We start from the raw sequence: 22,864 nt of genomic DNA on the forward strand, positions 1-22,864 counted from the left end.
GATGATCTATGAGATGCTATGACTAGGGGTGAGAGGTAGTAAAGGATGGCTCCGTTTCTGGCGTCAGATTCCGCAGCTGGTGGTGATGTCTGGAACCATCACACAGTGTTACAGTTGTACGTTTACTTGTGGATCTCTCCCAACTAGTCTGAAAGGGACCCTGCTGAAAGTCTTTGAATTAGCAGTGTAAGAAGAGCACCTGTTGGGCACTGGGTGGCTCACTCGATTAAGTGTCTGCCTTGAGCTCAGGTCATGATCCCAGGGTCCTGGGTTTCAGTTTGGAGTGGGACTCCCTGTTCAGTGGGGAGTCTGCTTCTCCCTCCCCCGCCACCTCCCCGCCCCCGCCGCTCGCTCGTGCTCTCTCTAGCGAGCGCTCTCTCTCTCAAATAAATAAAATCTTAAAAAAAAAAAAGAGCACCTATTATGTAGGAGGCACATAATAAATGAATGAATGAACACATTAAAATTATTAAACACTACTTCTATGGCCCAATGGGAGGAATGGCTAATAAAAACTCTACATTGACTATTCTCTGCCTGCTCTATCAGGAAGACAAGAAAAGCAAGCGGAACCTGGCCCAGAAAACGGGATAACTGGCTTTTCAGCCGCTTTCTGCCTATTGTACAACCAGGAAGCTGACAATAAAGTTTATTTGAGCGTCGACGTGCCCTGACGTGGTCCCGCCTCCTCAGCCAGAGCCGCGATTGGTGGGCATTCGCCGGCTCCGCCGTTCCTAAGCACCGATTGGCGAGGGCCGCCGTCATTTCAGAGCGTCCAGGCGCCTGCCTGCCCTTTCGCCGCGTCGCCGGTGCTTGCGCCTCCCGCTCCTCCTCGCCTGTCTTCTCCCGGCCGAACCCCGGGACACCAGAGCGAGACGCGGGGACCATGTTCCGACGCAAGCTGACGGCCCTTGACTACCACAACCCGGCTGGTTTCAACTGCAAAGGTGAGATGGCCCAGGCCGGCCGCGCTTCTGTGACCCCGCCGGCGGCCGCCCCTTCAGCACCCGCACCCGGGCTCTCCACCCGGACCCTCTGCGGCCTTGTTTCCCCCCGGGCGGGGAGGAGGGGGTGGTTCCTCTGGCCCAGCTGCCCAGCACCCGTGTTCCGCCGCCCCTTGGCTTCGGAGCCCCCCTCACGCACTCCTGCCTGGGCACAAACAGTTTGTGCACTTGCTAAACTCCAACCGGCAACCTCCACCCACACCCTTAGCACACCAGAGAGTATTCGCTTTCTCAATTAGCCCTTCAGCTCCATGGTTCCCCTGGTAATTGGGCGATACGATCAGTACATTGCTGAAATCTGGGGAAGGTGCTGAGTAACTTAAGAGACTAGTTCACTGCCCTCCAGGAACTAGGGGGTGATGGCGGGGTGGGCTCAGTGGGACCCCACGCAGCAGTTTGAGATCCTGCACAGTTAAGTCCAGGACCGACAGTGTTGGGGTAAGCACGCACAGTAACAGACTTGTCGAGTCCTGCAGAAAAAGTTAATAGCAGGTGATCGGGGCGGGTGAATTGTAAATGGAAAGGTATTTGGGATTTCTCAGCGTTAAACTTTTAAAATGCATTAACACTGGTACCCATGTTATTCAGTACATGTTATTCAATCACTACTCTCATGTCTTCCAGAGTTTTTTGGCCTTGGGTAGACTAACAAGTTTGAAAGTGGTCCCCTACAACCCAGGGTACTAGGACCATTGTATCATCCTCAAGACTTTTTAATGGCAGCTTGAATTTGACATTGAAAATGGTTTCTGAGCAGTATAAGGGTGTTTTGTTGATCTCCTGTAGAAGCATATCAATGTACAGAACCTTCTTTTTCTACTTTATTTAATAAAAAAGGGTCAGTAGCAGTAGAGCTTTGATCTAGATTTGAATCTTTGGACCTAAGTTTTCTCATATGTATAAATTGGGGATATTACCTTCCTCAGAAAGATGTGGGAGAATTAAATGAATGAACTTTTCTCCCGTTTGCATTTATGACAGTAAATGACAATGATATTTTCTGTTCTTCTGTGTTGTCATTTAGTTTCTTGTATTTTACTGTAAATTTAACTTTGCCCAGTCCTCCCTCATTTTCCCCTCTCAAAAGAACTGGAATAATAACCAACACTTAAGTAGCAAAACTGTGTGCCAGACGCTTTTATTAACTTTTTTTTATCTTCATAACAACCCCAAGAGGAAAGTCCTGTTATGCTCATTTTGTAACTCAAACTGAGGCACAATAATTTAAGGTGATTAGCCCAAGTTCACACAACCACTGAGTGTTTGTAGCTGGAATATGAATGCAGGCCGGAATTTGATATTTGTTATTCCGTTCATCCAAAACCTGCACTTTTCAACTCCTCTATTTCAGGCAGCTCAGATAATTTACTCTTGAGTTTAAAAAAAAAAAAAAAATCCACGAAGCCATTTATTTGTTAGAAGACAGTGTTCTTATCTAGTGTTTCTAGTGATTTACGAAATGTTTTTGTTGCAGATGAAACAGAATTTAGAAACTTTATTGTTTGGCTTGAAGACCAGAAAATCAGACACTACAAGATTGAAGACAGAGGTAATTTAAGAAACATCCACAGCAGTGATTGGCCCAAGTTCTTTGAAAAGGTAATGAATTAGAAAGTTAAACAAAAGTAGTACAGAGAGCTTTTCTAAAAATGTTATGAAGACAGTTAAGCTTAAAATTACTTTGTTCTTTTAAAATAAGTAAAAGTTAAAAAGATCAGTGTTAGAAAAGCTGGGATTTCAGGGATTTAACTTTATTATGTTTGTCTTTAAAACAAATACTACCTTTTGCAAGTTTTCAGTGTTAGAAAATTTTGTCTGGAAACGCCATGAGGTTTCTTAAATAAATGGTCACATGTATTCTATAAATGGTAAAGGTGACCTAAATCAGATTTTTTCCTAGACCAAAAGATAGCGATAACACACTTATTTTATTAAAGTAAGACTTAAATGTGCTTGAAAACTAAGATTATTTCTTGTTTGTGGTTCTGTTTAACATACAAAGATGTCCATTGTTGTGTACAATATAAATAATCCTGAAGGGGCACCTGGGTGGCTCAGTAGATTAAAGCCTTTGCCTTCTGCTCAGGTCATGATCCCAGGGTCCTGGGCTGGAGCCCCGCATCGGGCTTTCTGCTCAGCAGGGAGCCTGCTTCCTCCTCTCTCTGCCAGCCTCTCTGCCTACTTGTGATCTATCAGATAAATAAATAAAATCTTTAAAAAAAAAAATTACAAATAATCCTGAAAAGTTTTGTGGATATAGCTTATTTTTGTGGCTAGAATAATTTTCCCATTGACTTAGTTTAATTGTAGTAACATTTTTACAGAAAGGGGAATTGTTTTCAAATTAGAATAAAAATCACATTTTCTAGTATCATTATATTAAACATTTTAATCAGCTATGTTACTTTGAAGAGTAAGGTATTTTCCCTTAAAAATATGAAAATTGACTTAATTTTTATTTGCCACAGCAAACGGATTCGTAACTTTTGGAATTACTTTCAGATCATGAGACATTTTGGATATCTTTAATAGTGGTAATTTTTTATACTTTGAAGGTGGATTTGTTTTCTGCATCATGACCATATCTTGTGAATGAGGTGTTTTCTTTATTAGCAGGGGTATGAAATTTTTGGTTAGAAAATGAGTTACAGCTAAAAAGTGCTAATCTATTAATTAGGCCCAAAAGGATATCCAAGAGGAGTTAGAGAGGTTTTGACTAATAGTGTTGTTCCTGAAACGAGATTTTTAGCTCCTAAGAGACCATTTGAAGGACAGTGGTCTCTTGGCTACACAGTTTCTGGCAATCATCTAAAATGGTTGGTTACATTCTACATGTGTCACGTGGCTTACTGTATTCAGTGGCGTTTCCATAATATGAAAGCTTGGTTTAGAAAATAATTGGTTTATTTGTATATTCTTCTTTTGAAAGCTTTTTGTTTGTTTGTTTTTAAATCATTCCATGTGTTTTCAGACCTGGAATCAGAAAGTTTATGTTCAAGTTCTCAATCAAGTTGTGGAACTGTTGGCAAGTGTGAATATCTAGGCCTTTTTTCCTCATTGTAAAATAAGGAAGTTGTTTTAGATCAGTGGCGCCCTACCTGGAATCTCCAAAAGTAAAAATTTGAAAAAGCATGATGGAAGTACTTTTTTTCCTTAAGTGGTACACTTAAATGTTTCCTTCCTTTGGATTATATAATTACATCAACAATTTAGTAATGTAAATGTTGTTTATATTCTTAGAGATCCAAACTAAGATCTCTTTTCAACTCTACCATTTTTTTCATTCTGTGACATTATAGTAATAATGAAACTAGATTTTTTTTTTCTTCACAGTATCTCAAAGATGTTAACTGTCCTTTCAAGATTCAAGATCGACAAGAAGCAATTGACTGGCTTCTTGGTTTAGCTGTTAGACTTGAATATGGAGATAATGGTATGTTTTGTGGGGAATGTGTGTTTTAAAGAGAGGAAGAGGAAAGGGAACAAAAGGAGTGTTTCAGAGTAGGAACTTAATAGTTTGAGTTTCTCTGTCTTACATTGTTTCACCTCTGGTTCATTATAAGTTTAATATATCCCCATTTTCCTTTTTAGCATCTGGTGAAAAGTTTACTTTCATAACCATCCTTCTGTGTTCATTTCTCATCCCCTATAACTCCTAAATTATCTAGGAAAGACTTTTCTTCAAAAAAGTTGTTTTTTTGTTTTTGTTTTTATCAAAGACATTAAAAGCAACTATCTTTCATTGGTATTTAGATTTTTCTTTTAGAATTTGGGAATGGTGTTTCCTGGTATTTGTCTTCTCACAAAGTAACATTAAATTGGTAAATTTGCTGTCTTTCACAGTCTGCACCTTAGCCTTCTGGATTAAATTGTTAGAGTCCTAGAATTGATAGGATTTCAGAGTATTGTTTGCAGCAGGTAGTTTCACAAGAGACTGAAACATAGATCTAATGCCAATAGGTACTATAGGCCAAAATATGTTTATTATATATGTTTCATGTTATTTTATTATAGACACTTAATAATATTAGAAACTTTACGGGGTGCCTGGGTGGCTCTGGGATAAAGCCTCTGCTTTCGGCTCAGGTGGTGATCTCGGGGTCCTGGGATCAAGCCCTGCATCGGGCTCTCTGCTTGGCGGGGAGCCTGCTTCCCCCTTTCTCTCTCTGCCTACTTGTGATCTCTGTCTTTCAAATAAATAAACAAAATATTTTTAAAAAATAATACTGGAAACTTTTTAGTATTAGTACCTGTAGTTAAAAAAATTTCCAGTAAACTTATGTTTCCTCTCATTAGACTATTTCATTTTGAAAGGCCTGCCAGTGTCTAAATGCAAGATCCAATTATCTTATCTTACCTGCATCTTCTGAGTTTTATGTTCTTCTCTTTTATCTGGTTGTCACTTCCCAGTCCTTTTCATCTTCTGCTTTTGAAGCCTTGTTTTTTTCTTAAGATTTGTTTATTTTAGAAAGCATACATGTGTGCACACAGAGTCGGGGTGGTGGTGGGGGAACAGAGGGAAAGAACATCAGGCAGACTCTGCTGAGTATGGAGCCCGAGGCGGGGTTCTGCCTCAGGACCCATGAGATCATGACTTGAACTGAAACTCAGGAGTCCGATGCATAACCAACTGAACCACCCAAGTGTCCCTTTTGAAGCCTTTTTGATCATTGTCTTCTTTTTCCTCCCATTCTGTCACCATCCATCTTTTCCGATGTCCATTGTACCTTTTATTCTTCATTCCCACTGCTACCACCCTGGTTTAGGCTCTTAATTTTCTGCTGAGATAGTATCTTTCAGACTCCTCTCCCATTAGTGTCATCCTTTGTTTTCATTCTCATGGCCCACCAGGCTTACTTTTTGAAACATAAATGTTTTAGAATGCCACACTTTGCTTTCAAAGAACCTCTTATTATATATTCAGAAACAACATTGCTTTCCCTTTTTCTATGAAAAGAGCTCCAGATCCTTGGCCTGGTATTCAGGGCCTTTGATAACTGGCATTTAACCAGTATTCACATACTTGACATCCCAGCCAGACTATAAGAGTGCTATTTCCTGTTTAAATCTTTTTATCTCCCCTAGATTTCTTTGCTTACACTTTTCCTTGGCCATTATGCCATGTCAGTCTATCTATACACATCTAAATCCTATTCATGCTTGTAAGATCCAGCTTAAATGGCACCTAGCAACAGTAATATTTTTTCTCAACTTTCATAGCTCTTTGCCTTGTATATTTTTTGTCATTCGTCACTTGCCATTTTGTTTATGTGTCTTGCTTGCCTCATTAAATTAAAAAAGTTGATACTCAGCCTTTTCCCCCTATGTAGTACTTCTACCAGTCTCTTATTGATGCTGTAACAAATTACCACAAATTCAGTGACTTAAGACAATTCATTATCTTACAGTTCTGCTTTGGAGGTCAGAAGTCCAACATCTGTCCTACTTGGCTAAAGTCAGTTTGTCTGCAGGGCTGGTTCGTTTTAGAGGCTTTATAGGAGATCCATTTCTTTGTCTTTTTCGCATTCTTAAGGCTGCCTGTATTCCTGGACTCTAGCCGGGTTATCTTAAGAGTTATAGTGTAGCAGCTTCAAATCTCCCTTGTGACTCTGCATTGTCACATCTTCTCTGACTCTGATCTTCTTGCCCCCCTTATAAGGATGCTCTGATTATATTGAGCCCACCTGAATAATCCGGTATAATCGCCCATTTCAAGGTCCTTAATCACATCTGCAGAGTCCCTTTTGCCATGTAATATAACATAATCATAGGTTCCAGAAATTGGGATAATGGATGTCTTGGGGCTGAGGGGTGGGGATGCAGGGGACTAGTCACGATTTTACTGCCACAGTATCAGACACAGTTTCTCAGATACAGTAGATGTGTTTATCAACTTTAAAAATGTTTGGTGAATACAGTGTATGAATGCTTATGTATACTGCTACGGAGCATCAGCCAGCTGTTTTTTTGCTGGTTCCTCAGACTTAAATTTCAGAAGCCTTATGGCAGAAATCTTCAGGAAAGTTTTAAGCTCTTTCTTTACTTTCAGTTTTAGTTTAGAAAGAAAACACTTGTTTTGTGAGATTAAGAGTCACTTATGGTTTGTCTCCCTCCCAATCCCATCTTGTTTCATTTATTCTTCTTCTACCCACTTAAGCTTCCATGTTGTATCACCACTTCCTCATATCAGGGAGATCTTCTGGGGGGAGGGAGTTTGGGAGAAGGGGGTGGGATTATGGACATTGGGGAGGGTATGTGATTTGGTGAGTGCTGTGAAGTGTGTAAACCTGGTGATTCACAGACCTGTACCCCTGGGGATAAAAATATATGTTTATAAAAAATAAAAAATTAAAAAAAAAAAAAAAAGAAAACACTTGTGATTCTCTTTCTTTATAAATAAAATGTAATCATAAGCCTTGGTAGCATTAGTTGACTTTTAGGGTCTTCAGCAAAATCTGTTGTAGTCTGAGTTGGTGGAAACTCTGTTAGTTAATTTGCAACAAAATTTTCTCCAGCTTTTCCAGTGTTTTTCAGCTATTCTCCCCCAAAATTATTTTCACATCTCAGTTTATTTTTGTTTTTTTATTTCACGTGTCCCGTTTTTATAATAGTGCAGTTTAGGTTACATAGGTACCAAGAACAGTAGATGCCATATGATTGTGTGTCCTTGGAGTTGACAGTTGCTCTTAAGTACATTTAAGTACATAACAGCATGGTCTTTTTAGTGAAAAAAAATGAAACGAAACAAAACTGAGTTTGCATCTGAAATACGGTAAATGTTTGATATGGAAAAATTGTAGTTGAATTTTATTTGAAGCTTTAGTTGAATTATAGTTGAAAAGTAAGTAGTATCAAAAGCATATTTAAAGTCTAAACTAGAAAACAAGTTTGTAATTTTTTGGAAAAGTGTTTAAAGTAGTAATACTGTCCCTTATCAACAGGAGGTGCTATTGTTGTTTTGTTTTACATTAATATGTTGCTTTCTTCTGATATTTAAGGTATTTAAATTTTTTATTATTTGATGAAACCATTGTGGATTTTTATTGTCTGTGCCTTAACATTTTTTAAATCCTTTCATTAGCTTGTCAATTAAGGTGATTAAAATTTCACTTAAAATGTTTTTCTTTTAACTTTTACGTAATTTCAGACTTACAGAAGTTGCAAAATAGTACAAAGAATTTTCACATTTCCATATGTTGCAAATGTTAACATTTTACTTCATTTGCCTTATTGTCTATGTACACATATGCACATATGTAATTTTTTCTCAATCATTTGATAACTTAAAAACATTCTTTCCCCATTACATGCTTAAATGCACATATACAGAAAATAAATAAGACACCATCTTACATAATTACAGTACTGATTCAGTATTGTTATGTATAGTTACAACTCACATTTCACCAGTTCAACAATGTTCTCTATAAAAGCAAAAAACAAAAGCAGTCCTGGACCATGTTTTTCATTCAGTTATTATATCTCTTTAGCCTGTTATCATCTGGAACATTTGCTCAGTCATTATTTGTGCTTCGTGATGCTGACATTCATTTTGTAGAATTTCTCCCAGTTTGGGTTTGTTTGAGGTTTCTTCATAAGTAGGTTCAAGGTTTGTACTTTTGTTAAGAATAACACAGAACTAATGTGTTCGTTTAAGGTAGTAATATGCCCTGTTACTGGTCATGTTCTCATCACTTCGATAAGGTTTTTTTCACTGTAAAGTTAATATTTTCCCCTCTGTAATTAATATGTATCTTGTGGGGAGATACTTTGAGATGATGTTAGTATGCTTTTGCTCTTCAAACTTGAGCCCAAACTTTACCTTTAGCTTCCATTTGATTTTTCTTGCCTGAGTCCATTACTATGTTGATGATTGCTAGAGGAGTTTTTCTAATTTCATCATTTGTTATACACTTATTTGTTGGCTTTTTTGCTGTAAAGAGGCGCTTTCTCTTCTCTCCACTATATTTTTATTTAAATTAGTGTAGATATATGGATTCTTCTTTTACTCGGTGGGCACAATGTTTTTTTGTTGCTTTGATGTTCACGCTGTTCCAGTTTTCGCCAGTGGGAACTCCTTTACACTAACCCCTGTCTGACTTAAAGTTTGATGCTTTTATTTTCCCTCCTGTTTCACTCAGAAATCACAGAAGCGCTGTAACCAAAGATGGCATCTTGGGCATTAAGTTTAGTGAATTATTATTAAATACGTGTATTTGTAAAGTCTTTTTAAGTTTTGTTAGGTATTTCTCAAGTGAAGGTAATAAACCTGCCTTTGGAATTCTGAGTTTCAGGTCTCCATATGATTAATTTAGGTTTATTTTTGATGGTGGTGTATTTGAAGTGCTGATTTTTTTTTTTTTTAGAAGACAAGGTTTTTGGATTTCATATATGGCATTCAAAAAATTTGGAAAAAAACTTTTTAGTAAGTCTGTATTTAATCTCATGTAACCTCTACCTACTTCCGTTCTTCTACCCCTGCCACGTTTCTGAGCAGTCTGTAAATGCACACCCTCTCTTCTCAAATGTAGATGGTGTTTGAAATGTCTTACTTTTAGAAATGTTAATGAAGAGATATTTGTATAGATATTTCAGTAATCATTTTAGCTTAATCAGAAAGCTACAATCACATTGCCTTCTAATGGATTTTTTTATAGCATAAAAATAACTTTGGGTGAGTTATCTTATGCTTAAAATCAGTTTGGCTCAGTTAAATTCCGTAAATAAGCAATGTTTATTTTACCTTAAGGTACAGTTCTACAAACTGTATTTTTGCCTGTGTTTACAGCTGAAAAATACAAGGACTTGGTACCTGATAACACAAAAAATGCTGACAATGCAGCTAAAAATGCAGAGCCATTGATCAATTTGGATGGTAAGTATATAAGTGCATATCATCAACATTTTTGGTCCCTTACATGTTTTTTTATTTCCTAGAATGAGGAACCCTGGGTTGACTTGGTTTTGGTAAATTAGGAATGCTTTATGTTGATGTTTTATTTTCTGTTGTTTTTATTAGCATTTATAGTATGTTTTCTCCCTCCTCATATAGCTGAATATCTGAATGTTAGAATGCTATTCCTTGATTTCTTCATACTGATTTGGGGATCTGATTTGTATTTAAGCATGGTGGTGATTATTTGCCTTCCTGGATGCGTAAAATATTTTTTCTAATCTAATGACATGAGACAAGTTAGGTAAAATTTGTCATCTTCATTTCCAGATACCTTTAAGTATTCTCTTTTTTAAAGTATAAAGATTGTATTATAATAATTTATTCTTTCATGAGAGATCCATTGGGACTTATAATTTACAAGTTACTCTCATGGATTAATAAGCTCCTTACCCTTATGAATTAGTATAGTATGCTGCTTAGACAAACTGCAGCTGCTTAGAGAAAAGGTTTTTGGGAAAATTGTCTACTGAAGGGATCTAGTTTAAAATTAATACCTTTGGGAAGAAATACTACTTAAAAGTCCCATGTAAATGTGCCTTGCAGAAAAAGTTACAGCACAATCCTAACATGAGTTAACTTGGTAATTTATGGTTTGGTCAATGTGGCTGATCAATAGGGAACCCATTGACCTCATCAGTTTACCTAATGGTCTGTGCTCCTACACTGCTCTCAGCAGCAGCGGTTTTAAAAACGAAGTTTTTTTTTTTCTTGTTATTGGAAAATTAAAAATGTTTTTTGTAAGTTTATGTGCTTATATATATGTTTATAATTACATGCTTGCAGAGCTTTAAGTTTCCTTTTTAATCTTTTATAGTAAATAATCCTGATTTTAAGGCTGGTGTAATGGCTTTGGCTAACCTTCTTCAGATTCAGCGTCATGATGATTACCTGGTAATGCTTAAGGTTGGTTTCATATTCTTGATTCTTGACAGAAACTGTATGGAGAAGAAAAACCTCATTTTCTAAAAGTTACCTCTGTTTGACATACAGATATATGACTAAATTGCCAGAATGTGGAGGAATGTGGTACTTAAAGCAGATTTCAGGATTTTGTCTATTTAGATTATCTAATAACAGCTAATACCAAAGTGTGTTCACTTTGTGCCTGCTACTGTGCTCAGTCCTTGGCAAAGAGGATTTCATTCCCAATAATCCTGGAGGTAGTGGAGGTAGATGCTGGTATCCTTTCATTTTAATACGAAGAAATTGAGACCTGAAGAGGATAGATAATGACCAAGATGACACAGAAAATGAGAGAGCCAGAATTTTAATCTAGGCACTCTGACCATGTGGTCTCTTCTTTTTTCTGTATGTCTCTACTTCTATTTAGTCAGTCCTTTCAAAGATTTGTGATCTGTATTAACTAAGATAATAGAAAATGCCAAAATGAGTCCTGGTAAATTTGGTCAAAAAATACATACCCCAGGGTGCCTGGGTGGCTGGCTCAGTTTGTTGGGCAACTGCCTTCAGCTCAAGTCATGATCTTGGAGTCTCGGGGTCAAGTCTCACATCGGGCTCCCCAGCTCCATGGAGAGTCTGCTTCTCTCTCTGACCTTCTCCCCTCTCATGCTCACTCGCTCTCTCTCTCTCAAATAAATAAAATCTTTAAAGAAAAAAAAGTACCCCAGAATCTCTTTGAGGAGATGTTTTTGTTTTCCTAGTGCCCCATCCTATATAGGCCACTCAGTTCATATCTGTACTTCAGGGAACTCAGTGATGTGAAAGAGGTCTCTTATTTCTAAGTGGAAGAATATACTCCTACTTCAGAAGATTATGTCACATAACTTTGACAGTATGGGCCGGTATGGAGGGACAGGAGTAATATTTAAGATACTTAAGATTCCAGACTTGGAAATTATTATAGAAATTATTACTGATTTTATGAGAAATTGACAAGCATTTGACTATACCTTATACATGTAAGTTACCTTAATCTACTTTGCAGTAAATTTTATAGTTAAATTCCATTTTACCCACAAGAGATTAGCCGTAACTTATTCTACTTTTTAGAATTGTTTGTACTAAGTGATAGTTGTAACAAGAGAAAAACTATTTCTAGATTATTATAATTCTCTACACTGAATCTGCATGTTAACTCAGATTTTCTCAACTCATATTGGATGCCAAGAGACAAAAAGTTGGGTTGCCTGGCTGGCTTAGTGAGTAGAGCATGTGACTTTTTTTTTTTTTTTTAAAGATTTTATTTATTTATTTGTCAGAGAGCGAGCGAGCGAGAGCAAGCACAGGCAGACAGAGTGGAAGGCAGAGTCAGAGGGAGAAGCAGGCTCCCTGCGGAGCAAGGAGCCCGATGTGGGACTCGATCCCAGGACGCTGGGATCATGACCTGAGCTGAAGGCAGCTGCTTAACCAACTGAGCCACCCAGGCGTCCCGAGCATGTGACTCTTGATCTCAGGGTCATGCGTTTGAGCCCCACTTGGGTATAGAGATTACTTAAATGAATAAATAAATTAAAACTTCAAAAAATGAGATAAATTGTTCTTATCGAAATTTAGCTCTTTCAGAGTTTCATTCTTTACTCAGGAATTATGTAAATTGTTTTGGCACAGTTGTGCAGTGGTCATGTCACCTTTAATCATAAACTGAGTAAGAAGACAAAGAGACTAGCATACCTGGGGTGCTTTTGTTAGACTTTAAAAACCCAAATGGGAAAAGTATAAATCAATAATCAAAAGCTTTATAAAATTGTAAATTGCATGAAGCATTCAAACAATCCATGACAAGATGGAAAACCTCTTGATAGATTTGCCACATACATCATTGACTATTCTGCAACTAGACTGATTAATAAATTTGTGACCCCTATTAAAGACTGGTATAATGGCTTTTAAATGTAGCATTTGGCTTGTTATATTAGTAAGTTTTCAAGTTTCTACCCTTCAGTTACAATTGTTATCCACTAATTAAAATTCCATTTTAAAAAACCTTAGTTTTTGAGTGTGTGTAGGTACATGAATGCACTTGTGTCTGCCATAATAAAACACCTTGGTGATGAAGAAAAAAAGTGTTGTATGAGGGAAGTAAAAACATTTTACTATAATTAAATGAACAAAAGTCAAGGACAGTGTGTACGATGTGCTACTCTTTGTGTCAGGAGTTTGCGTGTATGTGCGCATTTATGCTTGAGCGTACTTGTAATACAATCGAATCCTTGTAAGGATACACAGTAATCTGGTTCCAGTGATTGTCTAGAGGGATGGTTGAGTCTTGGGTAAGAAGGAGGACCCCCCCCCTTTTTGTTTAAACCACGTATCCTTTGTTAAAATTTTTCATGCATATAAATTACCTATTCCAAAAAATGCTTTTAATTGTTGAGAGCATCTTTCCACATTATAAAGTATTAACATGAAAACTTTCATTCTGTCAGCAGTTTTGTTTTTATTGGCTGATTTTGCTAATGAACATTTTGTTAATGAACTAACTTCATCAAATTGGGTATCCTTATTCTCTAGATTTCAGAACAGAAAAGGTGAACAGCTAATAAAAAAATAAAAACTACTTTTGCGTTTCTTAGGCAATTCGCATTTTGGTCCAGGAGCGCCTGACACAGGATGCAGTTGCTAAAGCAAATCAAACGAAAGAGGTATGCATTATTTTTTTCCAATAAATTTTAAATTAATTATTAATGAACGTTTCTTCTGGTATTGTCATGAGTTCAAATTTTTTATGTATCTGCTTAAGATAACCATTCTTTGTTAAAACTGGTTGGAGAAAGGGTAGCTTATTTCAGTGGGATTGAATTTGGTTCTTAAGCAAATTATAGCCATTATTGAGTGAAAAATAAACTTATTTCATACTTTAAAGCAGTAATTGGTAGTATACCCACAGTCTACCAGCACAAACCATTGCACATGCCCAGTTGTTTATTTTAGGGTATTTACCTTGCAAAATTTACTGGGTTATTTTGATTAGTTGCTGGAAAATAGAACACACGTTATCTTTATTAATTTCCTTCTTTTGACCCAAATCCTGTCCTTTCTCTTTCGTTTCTTCAGAGAAATCTGTTCTCATTTTTTTTTTTTTTTTTTTTTTTTTAAATCTGTTCTCATTTTATTCACATTTCTTAGCATCACTTATGAGAAAGTAATTTACCTAAGGTCATCTAGTTGGTAAGTGGTTGAACTCAGGCAGTCTGATTGAAGAGCCAGCGCTCTTATGGTAGGTAGGGACAAAGATCTGTGTTTGAAGGCCTGCATGAGCTAGTTGACCAGCCCAGGTGAAGGGGTAGGGACATAGAGACTATATTAGAGTGTAAGTTCCTGGGTACAGGTGACTGCACCTGTCATTTTTCGGTCCTACTTTGTAGGCTAAGGAAACCATACACCCTAATTTTCCCTGAATTCTGCAATATTTTAGATAAAGTGCACTAGAAATTCAGATTCTCCCTGAAGTCTCACTGACTGGACTGTGTAGAGAAATGTCCTCAGGGATTAGCAGCAGCATCTGCAGTTGTCTGATAATGCTTCTTACTGTGCATAGATACTGCGATGGATGTCTTGGGCACAAGGGACATTCTAGATTCTGGTCCTTTTTTTTTATCTCCTAAATCCCCAATGTCTTTTGTCCTCTGATCCCATCTTTAGCAAGGCCCAGCAGTGTGAAAAGGTTTTTAATGCCAGGGCAGTGTAGTTCCCCCTAAAAAACACTGTTTGTTTTAAAGGCTTTTATTGCTTATTAATTATGTATGGATTAGGCCTCTGGAAATTGGATTAAAGATCAGCTTCTTTCACCCACACTGTAGAACAGACAGTAAATTGTTCTGGCATAATAAAATCATTCATGCATTCATTGATGCAGCAAAACAGTGCCTTTGGTTTGAAGGCAGTGCAAATAAGGGCATAGCCAGATCTTTTTGCTTTTGTTTGGAAAGTAAAATTTTCAGTCCTCCTGGTCTTAAGTTAGTGTCCCCTCAAGGTACCATGCAAAATAGTAATATAGAGGAGAAGTTCTTACAGTGAGTATTCTTGTTTATAACCATACTAGCTCTTGGGGCATTTGGTCAAGATCTTTAGGGCAGCTGTTCCTTGGTCTCTTGGCAAATAAAATGAAAACAAAACTGACATAGAAAGCCACTCAGTGCAATTCTACTTGTTAGTTTTGCTTGCTGAATTTACATGCCTGTTTATTTCTTCACTTATATACTGTATTATTTTAAAGTAGTTGGAGTGTAGGTAGGTTTGCATTAATAGGCAAGAATCGAATAGTGACAGCTTAGCATTTTCTAACATTGAAAGTATAGATTTTATATAGTATGACCAGCAGAGTTTAGACTGCCTGTTCTTTTTTTTTTTTTTTTTTAAAGATTTTATTTATTTATTTGACAGAGATCACAAGTAGGCAGAGAGGCAGGCAGAGAGAGAGGGGAGGAAGCAGGCTCCCTGCTGAGCAGAGAGCCGGACGTGGGACTCAATCCCATGACCCTGGGATCATGACCTGAGCCGAAGGCAGTGGCTTAACCCACTGAGCCACCCAGGCGCCCCGAGACTGCCTGTTCTTGTTGTTACTGTGAACTCCATAGAGTTCAGCATCATGGTTGCCGTCTTTGGCATAACTCTGTAGAGGTACTGATGGGTTAACTAAATGGTTTAGAATCTGCTCATTTTCTTTGATTTTAGAGTAATTTCCAAAGAACTCTAGGTAATCTGGTAATCATCATGCTAGCTGAAAGAGAAGTAATACATATGTTAGATTTTGTATAAAGACAAATTAATGTGTTCAGAAATATTAAAAGTAATTCCATCCCATTTGCCCTGTACTCTGCTGCTTATTGGAGCTAAAACAGGACAGCAGCAGCCCTGCTCATCTACCCTTCCATAGCAGCAGTGACAGAGTGTAGCTGTGAAAGGAACAACTGCTTTATATGCCTAGTCTTATGGGAAGGAATGGGGGATGGAACTAGCTTCCCACTACACGCAGAGGCCATTCTTTCACTCCTCAAAAGGCAAATGTAGAGAACATTCTCCACTTGCCACTGCAGCTAAAAGGGTTAACAGAACAGCTAGCTGATTTTCAGTTACAGATAAGAAAAGAACATGATTCTTAACTATAAAGTTTCATTTTGTCCTTTTCTTTTTAAGGGCTTGCCTGTTGCTTTAGACAAACATATTCTTGGTTTTGACACAGGAGGTGAGTGATTTTGTTTGAACTCAACTTTTAAAGACTAGCTGAATATTTGGGGGAGAAATGGGCAAGTAAATGGTCTTGAATACTGATTAATGCAGTTTTCTTATAAAATAGATGCAGTTCTTAATGAAGCTGCTCAAATTCTGCGATTGCTGCATATAGAAGAGCTCAGAGAGCTACAGACAAAAATTAATGAAGCCATAGTAGCTGTTCAGGCAATTATTGCTGATCCAAAGACAGACCACAGACTGGGGAAAGTTGGAAGATGAACGTTTTAGGATTTCAGCTTCTCATCTACTTAGTACAATTGGGAACCATGTATGCTCTGGCATGTGTTTGAAAATCAAATGTCACATTTTCAGGGGAAGAATCCTAGAAATTTGACTATGTTCTCGAGATTTACCATCATTGCTTTTTCTTTAATAAAGTTCAGGAAAGTGGATTTTTTTTTTTTTGACTGCTATGTTTCTGTGTCTATATAATTAATCATCCTCTTTTGTGGTTGAGGTACATGCCACCCCCCAGCTTTGTTATATAGACAATACAGATCCTTAAATCCTAGGAAAACTTAAAATATTTTATTGGAGTAATCTAGAAAATTTGAGAATTGTTACATCTTTGGTATTTAAAAATGTAGTAACTTCTGAGGGTAACTATAGAGGGACTTACAGGATCATTAGATACAAATTGAAACATTCTAGCACCTTTTAATATAAATAGAAATGCAGTGATGCAGAGGTAAAACAAACAAACAAACAAAAAAAAACAACTTTTGCTGGGAAACTATAAATAAGTTGTTTTTTTCCCCACCAGTTCTGCATAGCCTTCTCTAGATCAAGGCTTATAATCCTTGGGATTGTGTCTTTATACTGATCATCCTACCTTAATTACTTGGCCAGGAAGAATTCTTAGCAAAAATCAGATTTAGGGTTTTAACATATTCTTATTGGCTCTTTGTTGAATGCATTTGACCTTTTAAATATGATAGAAATGTTTATAAAAAATTGCTTAATAAGCAATAATTAAAATTGTTATTTTTAAAACCTGTAGTAACTTTTGTTTTTCAAAATACAGTAGTAAAGATTGAGGTATAAACTTTTCACAAGATAGAGTCTTTTTGTTTGTACTGAAAGAGTTCAACTTGTAAGTCCAATTCCTTTTTCCACTTTCTTCACCTTTGTTTGCAGTAAATGTTCTTTAGGGTCCAGATTCTGATTGTAAACTCCAAGTCCTGATGCCATGTTTACTTTCTTCCTGTGAGTAGAGGTGAAAGGAACAGTGGGTGACTATTTTATAATCCTGTTGCCACAGGAAGTATTTTAAAGGGGAAATATCCTATTAGGCTGATCTTTTTTGTGTATGGTTGAGCTTATGGACTTAGGGTGAACAGTCTACTACCCTATGTGATGGCCATTAACTTTCCCATTCAAAGTGGCTCTCGGTGGTGTCAGTGGCAGCAGCCATATTTAAGCCAAGGGTAATCGGTTGCCAGATACATCGTTCTCTACCCTACTGGTCCAAAGGAGCAGCCTGAGCATTTTATTTACCTGCTGGGCAGTAGGGGTAGACTGCAGTTATCCCGTAGAGATGAGACCGCTGCTCTGGGAGATACTCATCAGTAAACTGGCCGCTGTCTCTATTTACAGATATAACACCATCCCTGGTAACAGAAAGGAAGAGTAAATTTGTGGGATAGAAAAAAAGTTACTTTCAATAGAGAATCTCTGCTAGCCAGCATTCTAGAGTATCTTTTTAATTTAACCAAGTGTGTTTTGACTCCTTTAGATTCAAAGATTTTCCTCTCTCAGTGGTTCTCAAAGTAGTCCCCAGACCAGCGTCATCTGGAAATTTGCTAAAAAGACAAATTCTTGGGCCCCGATTTAGACATACTGAATCAGGAATTATGGGATGGGACCTGGCAATCTCTTTTAACAGTCCTTTGGAATGATTCTGATACTATCCTAAATTTTGAGAACCACTGGTATAAATCAGTGCTTCTCAGCTCTTGCCAAACAAATTACTCGAGGAGCTATTAAAATACTGATGCATGGACCCCCTGCCAGACCAATTAAATCAAGACTTCAAAGGATGGGGTAGAAAGGCTTAGACATCTAGATATGTTTTTAATATCCCTCCTTGGAGAACTAGTCTAAATTACAGTACTTTTCCTTCTCCCATGTGGACAACTAGTATGTCCATAATGTCATTTTCTAAAAATCAATTTAAATCATACAGCTAATACACCTCATGGTCCCACTTAAGTATAGTCTTTTATTCTCTGAAGATCAGATTTAGATTAATGCACTTCCTTTCTTAGACAGTTTAGTATCATCTCTGCCATTTTTAAGCAACCTGTGAGCAATACCATTATGATTTTAAAAGAAATAACACTTGAACAATGTTATCTACTAATTAAGAGGTAATGAAAACTTCAGTGGAGAGTTTAATTACTAAAGTCATTAGAGGCATTAGGTAAATGCTACTAATGGTAGTATGTCTTCCAGACTAGTTGCCTTTTCAGGCTTGGCCAGGGTGTGTCAGGCTCACCTCCTCCAGTCTGTGTGGTAGAAGTGATCTGTGTAGCTAACAATACTGAAGGGGTAGTTGAGGTTGTTCTGAATAACACGCCGTCCAGTCCCATCAGGAAGTGTACACTCCAGTTTTTTGGTTCCTTTTAAAACATCAGAGAGGGAAAATGAGATCCTTTCATACCATGAGAAAGAAATTTTTTTGCCGAAAATAATTGTGGCAGGTAGAGGCCTTCCAAAAGGAAACAAAGGTAGAATAGGAAATAAGACATTTTATTCCCAATGCAGTGATACAAATTAGAAACGAAAATTTTCCTTTCTATTACCAGTCTTCAGTTTGTTTAATAGCATTCTAGTTTTTAGAATTTAGACTCTTGATCCTTTCTTCAAAGAGAGGATTGCATTTTTTCTCCCGAAGTAGGACATTAGAGATAAACTTTGTTCTATTTAAAGTCTCACCTTATAAATTGTTGTGAACATAGTATCTAGATACATACTTGCCCTTTATAAGCAATGTATAATGCCTTTTAACGAAAATCCTTAAATATTTTTTGAAGACCTTATTTCCTAGATAAGGAATTAAAAGTGGCTAAAATGGTAACATGGCTCATGTTTTTCAGGGTAAAGGAAGTAGTCTTCAAAATTTTGTAATACTTAAACAAGTTTCTTATGGAGCCTGGCTTTAAATTTCAAATAGTTTTTAAAAATGCAACTCATCTACATTATAATTCTTTTTGTTAGATCATAAACTCTTTAAGAATGCACCTTTTCATATTCTTTAGTATGAAAGTAGACATACAGCATTTTTTCAAATTGCTCTAATAAGGAAATCACACTCTAATAAGAAAAGAGAGGACTTGGGTATTGGCAACCCAGACTTAGTACTGAAGGCCATGCTGCCATATCCCTTTCCAAATATCCTCACCATGATAACCTATTCACTGGTAAAGCAACAGATACTTAAAAATGATCTAATACTGGCAAAAAAAGAGAAAACTTTGTTCAGTTATCTAAGTCTGTCACTTTCAGCAGTAAGTAAAATTTCTTTTTACTTTAAAAAAACTAGGCCAGGTGTTTGTGGGCAAGCATTACAAAAATGAGCTCGACATAGTACTGGCCCTCAAATTACCACATAAGTCACAGACCACCGCCCTCCCCCCCAAACCCCAGGAAGATTATAAATACCAATACAAAATGTTCTTTAACGGTTTATACACCAATTAAAGGAGTAGATTCTGTGCTGTACTGTTAAAAATTTAAGCCAGAAGTTCTATGTGATGGGATCTGGCATTGCTGTAAAATCTGAGGTAGAGAGCGGCTCCCATGGTAAGGGAGCGCGGTGTGTTCGCTGCCATCAGTAATACCTGCGTCTGCCCAGCAGAGCAGTTTGGAGAAGGGGTCAAAGGTTAAACCGTTAGGTAGTCCAATGTCTTTATTCACCAGAATTCTTCTGTTTTCTCCTTCTAAAGAAGATGTTTCAATTTTAGGAGCTTCTCGATTCCAGTCTGTCCAGTACAAGTTGCTATGGGATAAATTAAATACAGTGAAAATGCAGTCTAAGAAATAAGTGTCGGTCTCTGAGTTTTGGTTGCTTCCACCATTTAATGAAGGTAAACCTAGGATTTCAATACTAGGATTTCCTACTGCATTGCTAAAGGAGACCCACCTCATTCCAGGTTAAGTATGAGGGAGCCTGGCCCGATCATCTGATCAGCATGAGCCCCTAGTCCCTCTCACATACTCTCTGAATTCTCTGTGTATTGTACCACAGTCTTAATAATTTCCTAGTTTATTCATTAGTTTACTAACTTCTAGAGTATGAGCTCCATGAAAGAATAGAACTTGTCTTTGCCTAGAACAGTGTCTACACCTAGTAGATCCTATGTAAATACTGTTAAATTCATGCACTGGAGCTTTTACACTCTTGTTCTGACCCTCTCCACAAGGCATTTAAAATCCAAGGGCTTCAGAATAGGATCTATAGGTAGCAGGAGAATAGGGAAGCCCAGCTGACCCTCGGATTGGATCCACAGCAATGGCTCGTGGATTCACCAGGTCCGTGTGGAAGAGGACTTGGCGCTCGGAGCCATCCAGCCTGGCTCGCTCTATCTTGTCCAGGCCACTGTCCGTCCAGTACATTGTTCTACGGAAGTGGTCGATGGCAAGTCCTTCCGGGCTTATCAGACCTGGAAATAGAACAATGGCAGGACTAGAGCATTTGCAGGTATGAAAAGGGAACCTGAAGCAGGGAGATCTATTAGGTTTGAAAAGTTTAAAAAGAAAGTCCTGAGAGGCGCTCAGTTGCAAGCAGCAGGTTAACAGAGGAACTTGTTCTGCCACCTCTTATTCTCTAGACTGATACACCCACTGGCCCGATGGCACCAGGCATATGCAGCAGCAGCTGTGGCCACCCTGAGTTCCCACTGTGAGCCCTTTCTGTTGGGAGCCCGATTTCTCAGCAGGCTCAGAGTAAGAATCACCTTCTCGTTTCTTGCATATGAATATGTGTTTACAGAGGGACTGGTATGGTACCACTCAGTAACGCAACTTGTATGGCACTGGGGTTTTTTTTTGCACTTAGTAGAGTCAAATGAAATACAGTGTCTTCTGGATAAAGTTGCTGACCTGAGTTGATGATCGTCTCAGGCTCTGCTCCTGGTTCCAGACTAGCACGGCTGATTGTCCGTCCAGCAACATCTGTCCAGTACACCATCCTCTCGCGGCAGTCATAGTCAATTCCCACAACTATGGAGCCCTTTGTGGATCAAAACATGAAACTGGAAGAATTAGGAGCTCTGCATTTCCCTGGAGTTTGCTCTCAGCAGCTGCACGCATGGCTGTAGGGAATAGCCCATAATACAGTCTCCTGGGCAGCTAATAAGCAGCATGGTTACACAAGTGGGCTTGGAGGCTGACTTCTGGGGGCCCAGCCAGGCTTGGCCACTGATTAGGTGTGCGACTTAACCTCTCTATGCCTGGATTTGTGCACTTGCAAAATGCAGATAGCAGTACCTACTTCATAGTGCTGCTTTAAAAATGAATACCGTAAATTCCTGTACAGTGTCCTGATTGGTCCTTAGTCTCCAGCAAGTGCTTAATAAGCGCTGTTACTGCCAACAGTAATAAAACGACTTCATGAAAAAAAAGCAGCTCCTTTAGTGAGTAAAGGACAAATGTTAGGCTCAGCAAATTAAGTTCTTAATGTTTTACTGGGCAAAAAAAATCTGTTATTCCTTCCAAATGGTATCAGCACTCTTGAAACAGTCTTTCCAAGAATTCACCAACATTTGATGACAAAATCTATTCCCCCTTCGCCTATAATATGATCTTCTCCCTAAAGCGCAATCCCCTCACCCCTATCTCTGCTTCCTTACTGTCAAGCAAATGGGTTGTATGCTTATGTAAACAAAGTCTCCAGTTAGGTGGGTTAAGAAACTGAAGACTGGTGGTCACCAAACCTCTGGCTAGGGAGATCTTTCCCTTTTATTGCTAAATAAAAGCAGTCTTCTTTTTCAAATGCTTAGTCTGTGATACTTCTTTGCAGAACTGCACAGTACTTGCTTCATACAATTTCCAGCTCCGACCCCTGGTCTGAGAAACTGAACAGATGTGCAAAGCCAACATCTAGGGGCCATCTGGCTGTCCCTGAGGTCACGCCAGTTCCTGGCTTGCCTAACAGAACCTCCTGGGGCTGGCTGGACGTGCTTCTGGGAGAGGAGTCAATATAAAAAACACTGAACAAAGCAGGATTTGGCTCCTGTGAAAAAGTAGGCAGTATATATGTAATAATCTGAAGGTGAAGTGTGTTGTACTTGAAAAGTAAAAGTCCCCTGTGTGAGACAGGAGTGCACATCCATGTTGGCTTCCATTGACCTAGGAAATCATGGGGTCTGTTAAAAGCCATGTATTGATTTTAGAGTTTCTTGGAAGAATAAGTCATTTTAAATACATTTCCCCAAGACATGCTTACAGCCCATGTTACATTCTCTGTCAGTTCCACCACCCTAGGAGAGGCAAGTTCAGAAATGCCGAACAGCCGTCAGACTCAGTGGATAGTTAGACTGAGGTGCTGGCAATTTCTCAGTTTCTACATCTTTTAGAGAAACTTGCACAGGAGCATGCCTGTGTTTGCCAGCACGACTACAAAACCTAAATCTTAAGGAAAAACACATCTTCCTCTGAATGCTGGCTGCTTCTAAACTTTTTTTGGAATCCGAAAAAGAAGTTTGTTCCA

At 38.1% G+C, this 22,864-nt stretch overlaps 2 protein-coding genes across 5 annotated transcripts in view; one reads left to right on the forward strand and one right to left on the reverse strand.

Annotated features, from left to right (window-relative positions):
- Window positions 1-777: 777 nt before the first annotated feature.
- Window positions 778-16,544, forward strand: RTRAF (RNA transcription, translation and transport factor). Its single transcript, XM_059182093.1, has 8 exons — window positions 778-947; window positions 2,479-2,603; window positions 4,338-4,437; window positions 9,793-9,879; window positions 10,775-10,863; window positions 13,494-13,562; window positions 16,057-16,105; window positions 16,217-16,544. Exons 1-8 carry the CDS (start codon window positions 887-889, stop codon window positions 16,369-16,371), a joined length of 735 nt encoding a protein of 244 aa, XP_059038076.1. The 5' UTR covers window positions 778-886; the 3' UTR covers window positions 16,372-16,544.
- Window positions 16,545-16,658: 114 nt separating this feature from the next.
- NID2 (nidogen 2) overlaps window positions 16,659-22,864 on the reverse strand; it is a 61,917-nt gene continuing 55,711 nt past the window's right edge. Inside the window, exons 16-21 of one of the 4 annotated variants that reach the window (XM_059182089.1) lie at window positions 21,256-21,385; window positions 20,645-20,816; window positions 19,995-20,152; window positions 18,650-18,773; window positions 17,650-17,762; window positions 16,659-17,356 (exon numbers count right to left, since the gene is read on the reverse strand). In XM_059182089.1, the coding sequence (XP_059038072.1) occupies window positions 17,346-17,356; window positions 17,650-17,762; window positions 18,650-18,773; window positions 19,995-20,152; window positions 20,645-20,816; window positions 21,256-21,385 (708 nt within the window). In that variant the 3' untranslated portion in view covers window positions 16,659-17,345. Of the gene's footprint in view, window positions 17,357-17,641; window positions 17,763-18,649; window positions 18,774-19,993; window positions 20,153-20,644; window positions 20,817-21,255; window positions 21,386-22,864 lie in introns of those variants that run through there. The other 3 variants (XM_059182090.1, XR_009355672.1, XM_059182091.1) reach the window with 3 other exon arrangements.

The sequence above is a fragment of the Mustela lutreola genome, chromosome 7, assembly GCF_030435805.1.
Source record: "Mustela lutreola isolate mMusLut2 chromosome 7, mMusLut2.pri, whole genome shotgun sequence".
In the NCBI taxonomy this organism is placed as follows: domain Eukaryota; kingdom Metazoa; phylum Chordata; class Mammalia; order Carnivora; family Mustelidae; genus Mustela; species Mustela lutreola.